Genomic DNA, 11,620 nt, shown 5'->3' with positions numbered 1-11,620 from the left:
TAAAAATGTTTAATTTTTCCAGGGTGCGCTATTGGTATTTTCCCAAACCCACGTGGTTATAACGTGGTTTCAAACTTCTGTGTAGGATGGTTTCTATTATAAACAGTGCCGAGATTCGTGTAAGTTCTGTTTTGAATAGAAACGTCAAACAGTTCGGTAAAGCTCACATGTTAGATGGACAGGAAGATACCTGCTGGAATTCCGATCAAGGTTCTCCTCAATGGATATATCTGAAGTTTTCTAAATGTGTCGTCGTCCGTGAAATTCATTTACAATTCCAAGGCGGTTTCGTCGGGAAAGATTGTTATATAGAAACTGGAGAAAGTACTAAATATTCATTTTATCCTGAAGATAATAATAGACTTCAAGTATTTAAATTTAATGGAGTCAATTTAACAGACACGTTGAAGATAATGTTTGAGTCCAGTACAGATTTTTTTGGTCGTATCACAGTTTATAAATTAGATGTGATTAGTGATGATGATAATGAATAATTTAAGAACTTAAAACAGTGAAGGTATATATCAAAATTTTTATTCATTATTAATATATTTTTGAGAAGATGGTTATTTGACAGTAATGTACGAATAGTGATGACGTACTGTACATATCTACTATGGCCAAAAAAGGGTAAAATTTGCAGATGTGAATGATGATGTAGGAACCTCCACAGAGCAGTAGAGCATGCTGTGGGAGCAAAAAAGCCAACAAACCATACTTCTAAATGTGACCCTTTGTGAGATATAGCCCCCAAAATCAGCCTAAAGCCTACTTCCGGGCACTATGGCAGTGGTTTCGAAAGTGGACACTACCCCCTTTGTTGGCAGGGAGTAAATCTTGGAGGGCAAAAAGAAGCAGGGGCACTGGAGGCAGGCAAGTACGGAACAGTGATCATATGCAAAGATTGGGATCATTGATAATCTTTCTCTTTTCTCTGTTAAAACAGGTAAGAAGAAATATCACATTTAATGCTTTCCAGATGTTGAGAACAATGTACTGTAAGGATACAGTGTCAGGTTCATAGAAAAGTTTTCCTAATACCCCGTTCACACACAATCCGCGACTCACTTCGATTTCGATTTACCCACAATCTGGATTGTGACTGTCGCCAGTGGAAAGTTGTGCTGTTCGCACAGGTAACTCGCTTGAGAAGAACCCGGCTATTACACGCAATGATAAAATTGACATAACTACGTGGTAAGTCCGAACACCAACAAACAAAATGAAAGTTTTGGTTAGAAATAAATACTTTTTCTTGCCGTGTATCTAATAATAGGCAAATGTCATCGTCTATCCAGATGTCTTTTTTATTTTTCTGTCGATAGCCGGACACGTGTTCAGCAGCCATCTTGTATTTTTTCGCGCGCGTGGGATTGTGGGATCTCTCTTATGACTGAATCTAGTTTCAAGAACTCTCTCCAGTCGATCGCGATTGAACCTCGTTTCAGTCGAGATTGAAACGGTCGAGAGCGTTTGCACCACGGAACTCTCTCCGACTTAAGCCACAATCTAGATCGAAATGCTCGGTGTGAACGGGGTATAAGAATATTTCCAAAGCTTTTCTGAAACACAGGAAAATGTGTTAGGACAGGGATGGGCAACCTGCGGCCCACATCGCATAAAATATGAATAAATATATTAATTTCCCAGTTTAAGGAAGTAGCAGCAAAAATTCGAATGTTATTTTCTACAACTTATGTATGTGAATAGTTTTTCCGCAATGAATTTAGTAAAAATTAAAACAAAACCAGTTAACAGACACATCGAAACTAATTTAAAACTAGCAGTGACTAATATTTAATCAAATATTTTCAATATATTACATTTACATCGGTTCCAGAAGCTAAATTAAGTATATCCATGCTAATTTATAATTATATATGAATAAATAATTGTGATTTATCGACATTTTTTTCCTTTTTTCTCTTGTATGTGGCCCATGACAATTCAAAAGTCTTGAAATTCAGCCCTTACATAGAAAAAGGTTGCCCATCCGTGAGTTAGGAGGCATTGAGTGTAACTTTATGAAACAAAGGGATTGGTGGCTCAAAGAATTTTGGGAATAACCACTATAGGGAGTTATGCTGTGTGCTCTGCTAAGCCTATAGCATGTTTAACAAACACTAAAGCACTGTGATCAGACATTCTAACAATATTTATCAGTAAAGAATAAAGAAAAGTTCAACATGCAATCCTTTGCAAAATATTCGCCACCAAATTTGGAACCTAATGGTAGCAGTTCCAGTTGCCGTCTTGCTTGCAGATGTCATGCTTGCAAGCAAGTTATGTTATAAGAACAGTGATTGGTGCCTATAACAAATGATAAATGTATTAACTTCTATTGACCAAAAACAGTTTTTATCTCAAACCTGCCTATTCTCCATGCTCCACATTGGTGAAGGTGAGCTATTGCTCTCCTTGACCAATGTGGAGCATGTAGTTGTATACTTTGATGCTTGATGTTGCTCACACCTTATCACCCACATGGGGCAAATCCCATACCCCCTAAAATTATATAACATCAAACACTCCACAAACAGTCAAGTGGGCAACTTGAAACTGGCATAATCACATGGGCTAAATACTTAATGCAATAGTCTTAGTGGAGCATGATTTTGGGGGCTATATCTTGCAAAGGGTCACATTTAAAGATGGGTTTTTTTTGACTCTTTTGCTCCTATGGTCATCCTTTAGCTCTGTTAGAGTCCCAACAGTGTCATACACATCTGCAATTGTACCCAAAAGAGCTGAGAATTGAGACTGCTGGTGTTAGAGAATTAGCTCATTTGTTAATGGTAAAGGTTCATGCAATATACATGTTAAGGCTGTGAGAACTTTGCTGTCAACATTATGAATTCAATTTTAATTTCAAATCACTTGCTAGTGATTTGAAATTAAACTTTCAGGCTTTCAGGCTTTTCCTCTTAACCAACTGCTTTCTTTTTGGCTGGACCACTCTCTTCCTACAGCCTTGCCTAACCATTCAGAAATCCCGAACGAGATGCTTAGATCGGCCAGGAGTGACCTGCAAGCTGCATGCAGCTGTGAGGCCCTAATATTTGATCTCCAGGTTTTGGCAATGTAATTTTGTCTTTGTTTTCTACCTTGTGCCATTATGCAACCCTATTTAGGCTCATATTTGTGATGAACATTCATTACAAATTGACCAGTGAAAAGATGAGAATAAACTATACATAATTAGTTTTTATATCATTAATTAACATATATTATTTTTGAATCTAATATACTGGTGTTATGGAGTATGTTGGTAGTTGGAATGTTTAAAGCAGGAGTCACAAACAGCTCATTATGGCTTCTAATCCATCCTGTGGCTTTGGCAATTTCTTTTTTAAAAGTCAATATTTCTATCATCTTGCAGGGATTAAAACAGAAAAACTTTAAACATCTAACTGTTTATATAAGTAGTAAAGGTCTGGCAACAAAAGGGCCTTTGTTAGAGCCTTTTTTAAAATTATAGTATGTTTTGATTTACTGGATAATATTGATAATGGCCTGTGCATGATATACATCTATTTGACTGCCCTGTGCTGATTTAAAGCCTTCTCCATAAGAAAAAAAAATGCATGTGTCTTGTTGGAAGCTTATGAGTGGCCTATAGCCATAAAACATTGACTACATTCAGCAGACTCAACAGTTCTGAAGCTGTTGAGTATTTTTCTGCTGAATATCCTCTACAGCAGTGTTTTTTCAGAACATGTTTAGTGTTTTGATATCACATTTAATAGTGTATTTTATTTATGCTATGTCTTGCTAATCTTGACACTCTTCTGTAACTGCAGTTAAATATTATTCATACCTCAAAACAAAAACCTTTAAAATGCAGCCTTTTTATTCGTATTTCAAACATTTTTGGCCATTTTGAATGGTCTTCCTCTGGAACAGAAAAATCAAATCTGTAGAGAAATTGCTTTTTGTTTTGTACAAGCATGCGCACTAGATAAGAAAATTCAAATGTTTAAATGTTCCAAAAGAAAGTTCGTTATATAGAAAGTAAAAGCAGAATCATTTGATTTTTCTGTTCCTGAGGAAGACCATTCAAAATGGCCAAAAACATTTTAAATATGAATAAAAAGGCTGCATTTTAAAGGTTTTTGTTTTGAGATATGAGTTATTTAATCTTGAAGGCATAGATTTTAATCTAGGAATTCAGTTATGTCTAAGTGCTAAAATGTACTTTAAAATTATATTCTCCAAAAGAAAACTAAGAAAATGGACAAGGCTTTTTTCAAATTATGATTTACATTTGTTCTAAAAATGGTGGAATATCTGCACCGTAGTACTGTAACACCAACTTGTATCTATAAACCTTTTACCGGTGCACGTATCACCTTACCATAGTTACAAACATTTTCAAACCGTTACGGTTCTTCTTCAGGTAACGATCTCATAACAGAATGTGGTTCAAAGTTGTTACGAAATACGATCTGTAATGATGTCCCGACCAGATGACGTCGCTACGGACTTGTGCATTATGCATGGTGTGCTCCATCTTAGAGATTTATCTATTGATGGCCTGGCGTAGTGACTATCTGTAGTGATGTCATTGGGTCAGGACATCATTCTGGATCGTATTTCGTAACAACTTTGAACCGCATTCCATTAGAGGATCATTACCTGAAGAAGAACCGTAACGGTTCGAAAACGTTTGTAACTGTTGTAAAGTGTGATGATACGTGCATCGGTAAAAGGTTTATAGATACAAGTTGGTGTTACATTTGTTGTTTTCTTTACAGGAGAAGATGAGAAAGTTATTTGTAACAAGAAGAGTAGCTCAAAAAGAGGAAAAAATTTATGATTTAGAACAACTAAGCAACCAATTGATTTACAAAAATCATACAAGTTTGTTTCTATTTATACTATTTTTGTACATCTTTCATTAATAAGTATTGAGCATATGTAAACAGCAAAAATTTCAACTATCCTAAAAATTGTAGTTTTCCAAATAGCACAGTTCCTGAGTTTCTGAATAAGGCTTTAAGGAGAGCTGGAGGAACTATTGTTGCATGTGGATTGTACAAACTTCATTACAGTGACTTAAAATAAATTTCCTTTTACAAAATGCTCTTTGCTTTTTAAAATCATTACAGAATTCCAATTATCCAAGTCCTGATTAACAAAGGTTTCACATTTTCCAAGATATACTTGTGATCACACTACTTTTCTTATATAATTTGTAGAAGAAAGTTCACATCATTATCATGTATACAGAAACAACGGTAACAGAAACAAATCATTTTGTATACAAAATGATTTGTTACTGTTACCGTTGTTACTGTTAAAGGTAACAAATCATTTTGTATACAAAATGATTTGTTACCTTTTATTATTTGACTTCAATGCAAGACAGATAATTTATTTTAAAATGTGAAGAGAAATGTGTCTATAGAAATGCACATTTTTATTTTTAAAATTGTATGTATATTAACTGTTTAACAAATGATGTAAAAATTGTTGTTTCTTATATACAATTAAATTTACAGAAGTATAAAAAGAGACCTAAAAGAATATACTGTATAAATATTTTATATTCATAATTTTTAATCTGAAATGATGTGGCATTTATTTTATCCCAGTTTTTGGTTATTTGAAGTTGCATTGGCCAACATGATATTGGTTAACTTCTTTACTTTTTTCAAACACAGTTGTATTTGAAAAAAGTAAAGAAGAAAGAATAAAGCAAATCTTCAGAGAAGCAATTGCTTCTCCTGGTCCTTGCTTGTGAACACTTATTACTTTCTTTTAAAAGGTCAATTTTTTGAGGAAATATTTTCTTTGAAAAATCAAAGAAAATGTTTTCTCAAAACATTTATGAAACTAATTGCTTCTTTATGTTCTTTTTAATTAGACTTAATTATAACCAGTCACCATGGACAAATCACTGTAGGGAATTTGGATGCACAATCAACGAAAAAAAGTGTGAAAATAATCCATAGAGAAAAAGACAGTTATCTACGAAAATTCAAAGCGCATTTCGAAATTGTTAATAAAAACAAAACCATAAACCGAAATGATGGAATGGAGGTTGACAACGTGTGGGAGGAAATGGGTGGAGCTAAAGGGAAAGAAAACAAAAAGAAGGGAAAACAGTCTAAAAATGCCTTAGGGGACACAACATCAACACTGGGCAGATGTATGTCTAAACGTAAAACAGGTTAGTCAACTATTGTGTAAATATATCCAAAATTGTTGTAATTTACCATAATAACAAATGTAATAATCAAATTTACCAATGTTTAGAGATGTAAAACCTGAAGAGGGGTGCAAGTTACACAAAAATATTGCACTCGAAATGCATAGTAAATAAGTAAATAAAGAATACGAAGATAAGCTTTTGTCTGTGATTAAATGCGGTCCAGGCAAAAAATAGGCAGTTTTTTCTGTGGAATTAACCCATGAAGTTTCATCAATTTTTTGAGGAAATATTTTCTTTGAAAAATTGACCTTTTAAAAGAATATAAAGAAAACCACACCATTGATATAGTACATATCTATTACAGTGGACTTATTATTTTGTAAACAGTTATATTCGTAAACTATACATGAACTCAAATCTTTAATTTACAAGAAAAGATCTGTGGAACAAACTAACTTATGTTATCAGATATGTTTAAAAGTTAGCATTAGCTTATAAATTCAAATTATGTAACTCTAAAAACCATCGCATGAACTATTGATGTGTGATATAGCAGTTTAAATTTGTTAAATATATCACTTATGCATTCTGTCTAAAAATTCACTTCTAGACTAAATCAAGTAAATATACTCATTACATCCGATTTTGAGAAATTCACATGCACAGACAAATGAAAAATGATGAAATACTAAACCTTTATTCTTAACAGTTTCATTCTCAGTAAATTCACATAATCCAAATGCATTTTGCCTTACAATCACTGATCCACTGGTGAGGTCTGATTGTAAGGCAAAATGCATTTGTATTATGTGAATTTACTGGGAATGAAACTGTTAAGAATAAAGGTTTAGTATTTCATCATTTTTCATTTGTCTGTGCATGTGAATTTCTCAAAGTCAGACATAATGAGTATATTTACTTGTTTTAGTCTAGAAATGATTTATTTTTAGAATGTACAGATTGTATTAATATAGTTACCGATCCCATTGGCTGTAATTTTATGAATATTGTATATCACTTATGCATTTACGAGTATAGATGGATACCTTACAAGTATAAATCATACACGACTACTTTGATCCGTTTCAAAGTCACACTGAACCAAAAACTGGTGGGCTCAATAGAGATGCCACCCCATGGCTGTTTATTAGAAAAATAACAAAATACAAATGAAGGACATATAACACAAATCATTGCCATGCATATAGGTAATGACAGGAGAGAAATTTAACAAAATTAAAACTGTTTAGAACTATAAAATTTAAATTTATAACCTAAATAATGGTCACTTTTAATAGCTGAATACTTTAGCTTGTTTATTCTACAAACTTTTGTAGTTCACTTATGCTTAACCCTTAACTGGTTTCTTGGGGGCCGCGCGGCCCCCACGCGTCATATTTTTACGATTTTCTAAAAATCTAAATATTGTGTGCAGCTGCCATTTTATGTAATCTCATTACGTCGCGACTCTTAGCAAGTGCCAAATGCTCGGCCGTGTAGCACTTACAAGGGTGGAGCTACGTACCTTCTGGGGGCCGCGCAGCCCCCATGATACCAGTTACGTTGGTTTTTTGTGGAAATGTGTTTTTATGTTTTTTTTTATTTTTACAATTATTTTGCAAAGATATCTCAATCTTGCATCAAAAATTCAAAATGACTACCAAAGAATCATTTGAACTGCTAATAGATGATAATATTATACAAATTGCTAGATCAAGCCGAAATCTCCTGAAAAGAGTATGTTGTCATTTTGTGCTGGAAAAAAAGATGGTAAATATGCTACTAAGTGCAACAGTTGTTTGAAATTTATTTGCAAAGTGCATAGTACTACAAAAATACTATGTGATAACTCTCAAGACTGAACTACGTAATTGCGTTAAAATGTTCCTGAGTCTTAAAAATAGAAGTGATTATATTACCTGTGGTTTTTTAACAAATGATAGTTAGAGGCTATAAGAGATACTTTTTTATAAGATTAGTTTCTTAAGAATAAGAAAAAAAAATATCTTTGGTAAAAACTTACAATAGGGTAGATTTTTGTATTGTTAAAAAAAGCATACACCAAAAGTTGTAACAATTTTGTGATTTCTTGTAATAATAAAGTAAAGAAAATTATATAAATAAATAAAAGTTGATTATACTAAAGAAGGGTTCCATTTAGCATTTATGCACTTTTGAACTGTCACATTGTTAAACTTGCTCTCTAAAGGCAAATTTTGCTTGGGGCCGCGCAGTCCCCATGATACCAGTTACGTTTGAAAAATTTACGATACCAGTTAAGGGTTAAGATTAAGATTTGAACTCATACTTTGATTCTATATCCAGTTTAATGTGTGTTAGACTCATAAATTGTATGAAAAGTATTATAGAAAATAACATAATAATGTTTATGATCTTGATCATCTTTACAGGTTATTCATCAATCAAAACACTAAACACATTTTTTAATCAGAATACATATTCTTGATGATTAATTTTTTGATTATAGATGCTTCTAGAGATTTAGTTGAATCTAAGAAATTTACATAACTCAAAAATTTATTTATGATTCAAGTTTCTTGTAATTTGGAAATTTATTTTCAAAATTTATAAATAGAAGACAAAACACAAATTTGAAATCCTCACAATTCCTTATTTCCACACTATGAAAAAATTATATAATGGAATGAATTGTATTTTATAGGCTCATACTTAAATATGTAAAATTGGAAACAAGCAATTTTTAGACAGGGATGCGTTTATAAATGAAGTTTCACATCTCAGTATGATTGTGTTCTTTGATGTTGAAAAGGCAGATGAAAAATCTAAAATTTGTGTTTTATCTTCTGCTTAAATTTTTAAAATGGAAAATAATCTTCAAGTAAGTGAAGGTTTTATTATGTAAAATGTAAGGTATTCAGAAACCATAAATTATTGTTATCCTTCAGTAATGTTGATCATAAATGAATAAAAACTCAGAATTATCACAAGCTTTATTTATGTTACAGTGAAAGCAGATGATCATTAAATGTACAATATTAGTAGTGAATGTACACCTTCACTAAAGTAATCGGTAAATCAATACTACAGCATTCACAAGTTCTCAATTTTTGACTTGGCCCACAAAATTGATTGCTGAATGTGAAATTCCGCAGACAGAACTGTTACTTTAAGGACAATTGCATCTGCCCAATCTTGTAGTTCAGGATAAGGCTTTTGAAATGTTCTTGCACTTTGAAATTTCAGACTGTGAAATGTAAATGCAAGAAGAATGGTACTTTTTGCATTTTGTTCAATTTCTTTTCTGATTTCTGGGCAAAATAGGATGCTATACTTTGTATTTTACCTAACTGCTCATAGAGTAGAGTTCTAATCTACTTTTTGCATTTCCAAATGTCTTAGTTGTTCAACTTGTGGCAATAAATAAATCCAGCAATTAGTTGCTTAACTTTTCTAGCAACATTTAAAACTGTGTGTGATGTCATTTGTTATGATATTTTATTTTAAAAACTTTTTATACTTTTGATTATTATAAAATGGAAAAAGCTTAATTTTGAGTATGGGACTGGGTTTTATAAAAAATTGTAAATGTCAAGTATAATTGTCATTAAGTCCATCCCTACTTCAGATATGGCACATGCTGTCTTCTATCTCTCCACTCCCTTGACCTTTAACCACCAAAATTTAATAGCATCAATCCCCTAATACACAAACCTCCCTGCAAAATTTTGGAAATTTTCAACAAAAAGCACAGGAATTATTAAGCTTCAAAGAGGGTGAACAAAATCATGTCCACACATGTATACATGTCACATAAACATAAAACCCCAAATATTTTTGCATTTCTCAACATTTTTGGTCCCAAGTCCAAAAATGTAAAAAATTTGAGGGGATCATTTTTTTACTGATTAAATGATTGCCTTATTTTTCTTCTGTTATACAGTATAACAGAGCCAGGAAAGTAAAATGTTAATTAAAAGTTAAAAGGTTTTTTTGTTTTGTTTGTTTTAAATTTACTTTTTACATCCTTAGCCTATAAAAATTAACAAACAAACACACTAGAAAGAGTATACAATCACTAGTGAAACATAATTAAATGATCACCTTAAATAATCAGACTATAACTTTTCTAATTTAATGATTAATATTAAATAATTTGCTGCTAGAGATAGACATTATGTGCCATCTCTTAACTAAATAAATAATTTAGAATCATTGGAAGAAAACTACGTAAGGTTATATCTAAAATTTAAATACATCTGGAAGCAAAGGCTAGCTCACGGTCCGGGTGTTGCAACTAGCAAGTGCATCGCACGGCAAGCAAAGGCCTACTAGGAGCGGGGCATTTGGGCCCGCTCTTAGTTCTTTTCTTCTAGATGATTCTAAATTATTTATTAAATTATTAAAATTATAATTATCAATTTAGTTAATAGATGGCACTTAACATTCACCTCTAGTAGGAAATTGTTTAGTATTAATCATTAAATTAGCAAAGCTATAGCTTGATTATTTAAGGTGATCGATTAGTTATGTTTCTGTATATTGGGCTTTGCAATGTTTAATATACTTATCACTAGTGAATGTGGATTTATTATTTTAAAATGAACAATTTATTTCACATTCACTGATTACTTTAGTGATGGTTTACATTCACTAGTAATAGATAACATTCACTAAATCCACTTTCACTATAACATTTATATTTCAAATTATCACTTGTTTAAATCAGAAATTTATTCTTTAAAATACATTCATTATCTGTTTGTGTAAGGAAAACAAAAACACCAAAGGTTTAATTATTTTTTTCTGTGCCGCCTTTTCTGCGGTCTGATAGAAAAGAAAGACAGAAGAGAAATTTCTTATAATTTGCTTATAGTTTTTATGCTTTGTGGTTGTTTTAAGAAAAGATAAATTAATTTTCTATAAATTACTTTGAATTAAAATAAAACATTTTAACGTATTAGGAGGGTCACTCAAATATAATGTAATCAATTTTTAGTCCTTTTTGATACCTTCTCCCTGTTCTTCCCACTCTGTCACTCTCTAATATTAAAATCAAGCAATACACATATATACAATGCGTTAATTTATTCATATTTCCTGCCAAGGCGAAGGTAATTTTAAAAATAGGCCAATAGAAAAAAAACCGAAACTCATTGATTTACCACAGAAGAGTGTAACAATGTTGTGTTAAAGACTAAAGATAATATGTTATATACCGGTATAGGGGAGACCGGGGCAACTTCGGCATGCGGGGCAAGTTTGTCAAGCGCTTTTTTTTTTAAAACAAATTAAAAGGAGACTTTGGTTATAGGTTAGGCAGTTGAGTTTTATTGGTGGCTTGTTGAGTGTAGTGTTTTTATTGTTCTCCAACAAGCGTAGTTGAATTATCAAGCAAATTTTCATTTTCGTTCAATTCCATATAATATTTTTTTTCCATTTATATTGAATTGGCAGGTTTTGTTATAATTCCATGATAACGAAAGT

General features: G+C 32.1%; 2 protein-coding genes across 4 annotated transcripts in view; both read left to right on the top strand.

Annotated features, from left to right (window-relative positions):
- Window positions 1-86: 86 nt before the first annotated feature.
- Window positions 87-494, top strand: LOC111622355 (nuclear receptor 2C2-associated protein-like). Its single transcript, XM_023364714.1, has one exon. The coding sequence runs from the start codon at window positions 87-89 to the stop codon at window positions 492-494; it is 408 nt and encodes a 135-aa protein (XP_023220482.1).
- An 8-nt stretch (window positions 495-502) lies between these two features.
- LOC111622383 overlaps window positions 503-11,620 on the top strand; it is a 36,095-nt gene continuing 24,977 nt past the window's right edge. For 2 of the 3 annotated variants that reach the window (XM_023364747.1, XM_023364745.1), the window contains exons 1-2: window positions 535-946; window positions 4,755-4,860. The gene's annotated coding sequence lies outside the window, so the exon portion shown is untranslated. The other variant, XM_023364746.1, reaches the window with a different exon arrangement.

The sequence above is a fragment of the Centruroides sculpturatus genome, unplaced genomic scaffold, assembly GCF_000671375.1.
Source record: "Centruroides sculpturatus isolate CEXI.00-Female unplaced genomic scaffold, Cexi_2.0 scaffold7, whole genome shotgun sequence".
NCBI classification, from domain to species: Eukaryota; Metazoa; Arthropoda; class Arachnida; order Scorpiones; family Buthidae; genus Centruroides; species Centruroides sculpturatus.
Note: the sequence above shows the minus strand (reverse complement) of the source record. Positions and strands in the feature narration are given on the sequence as shown.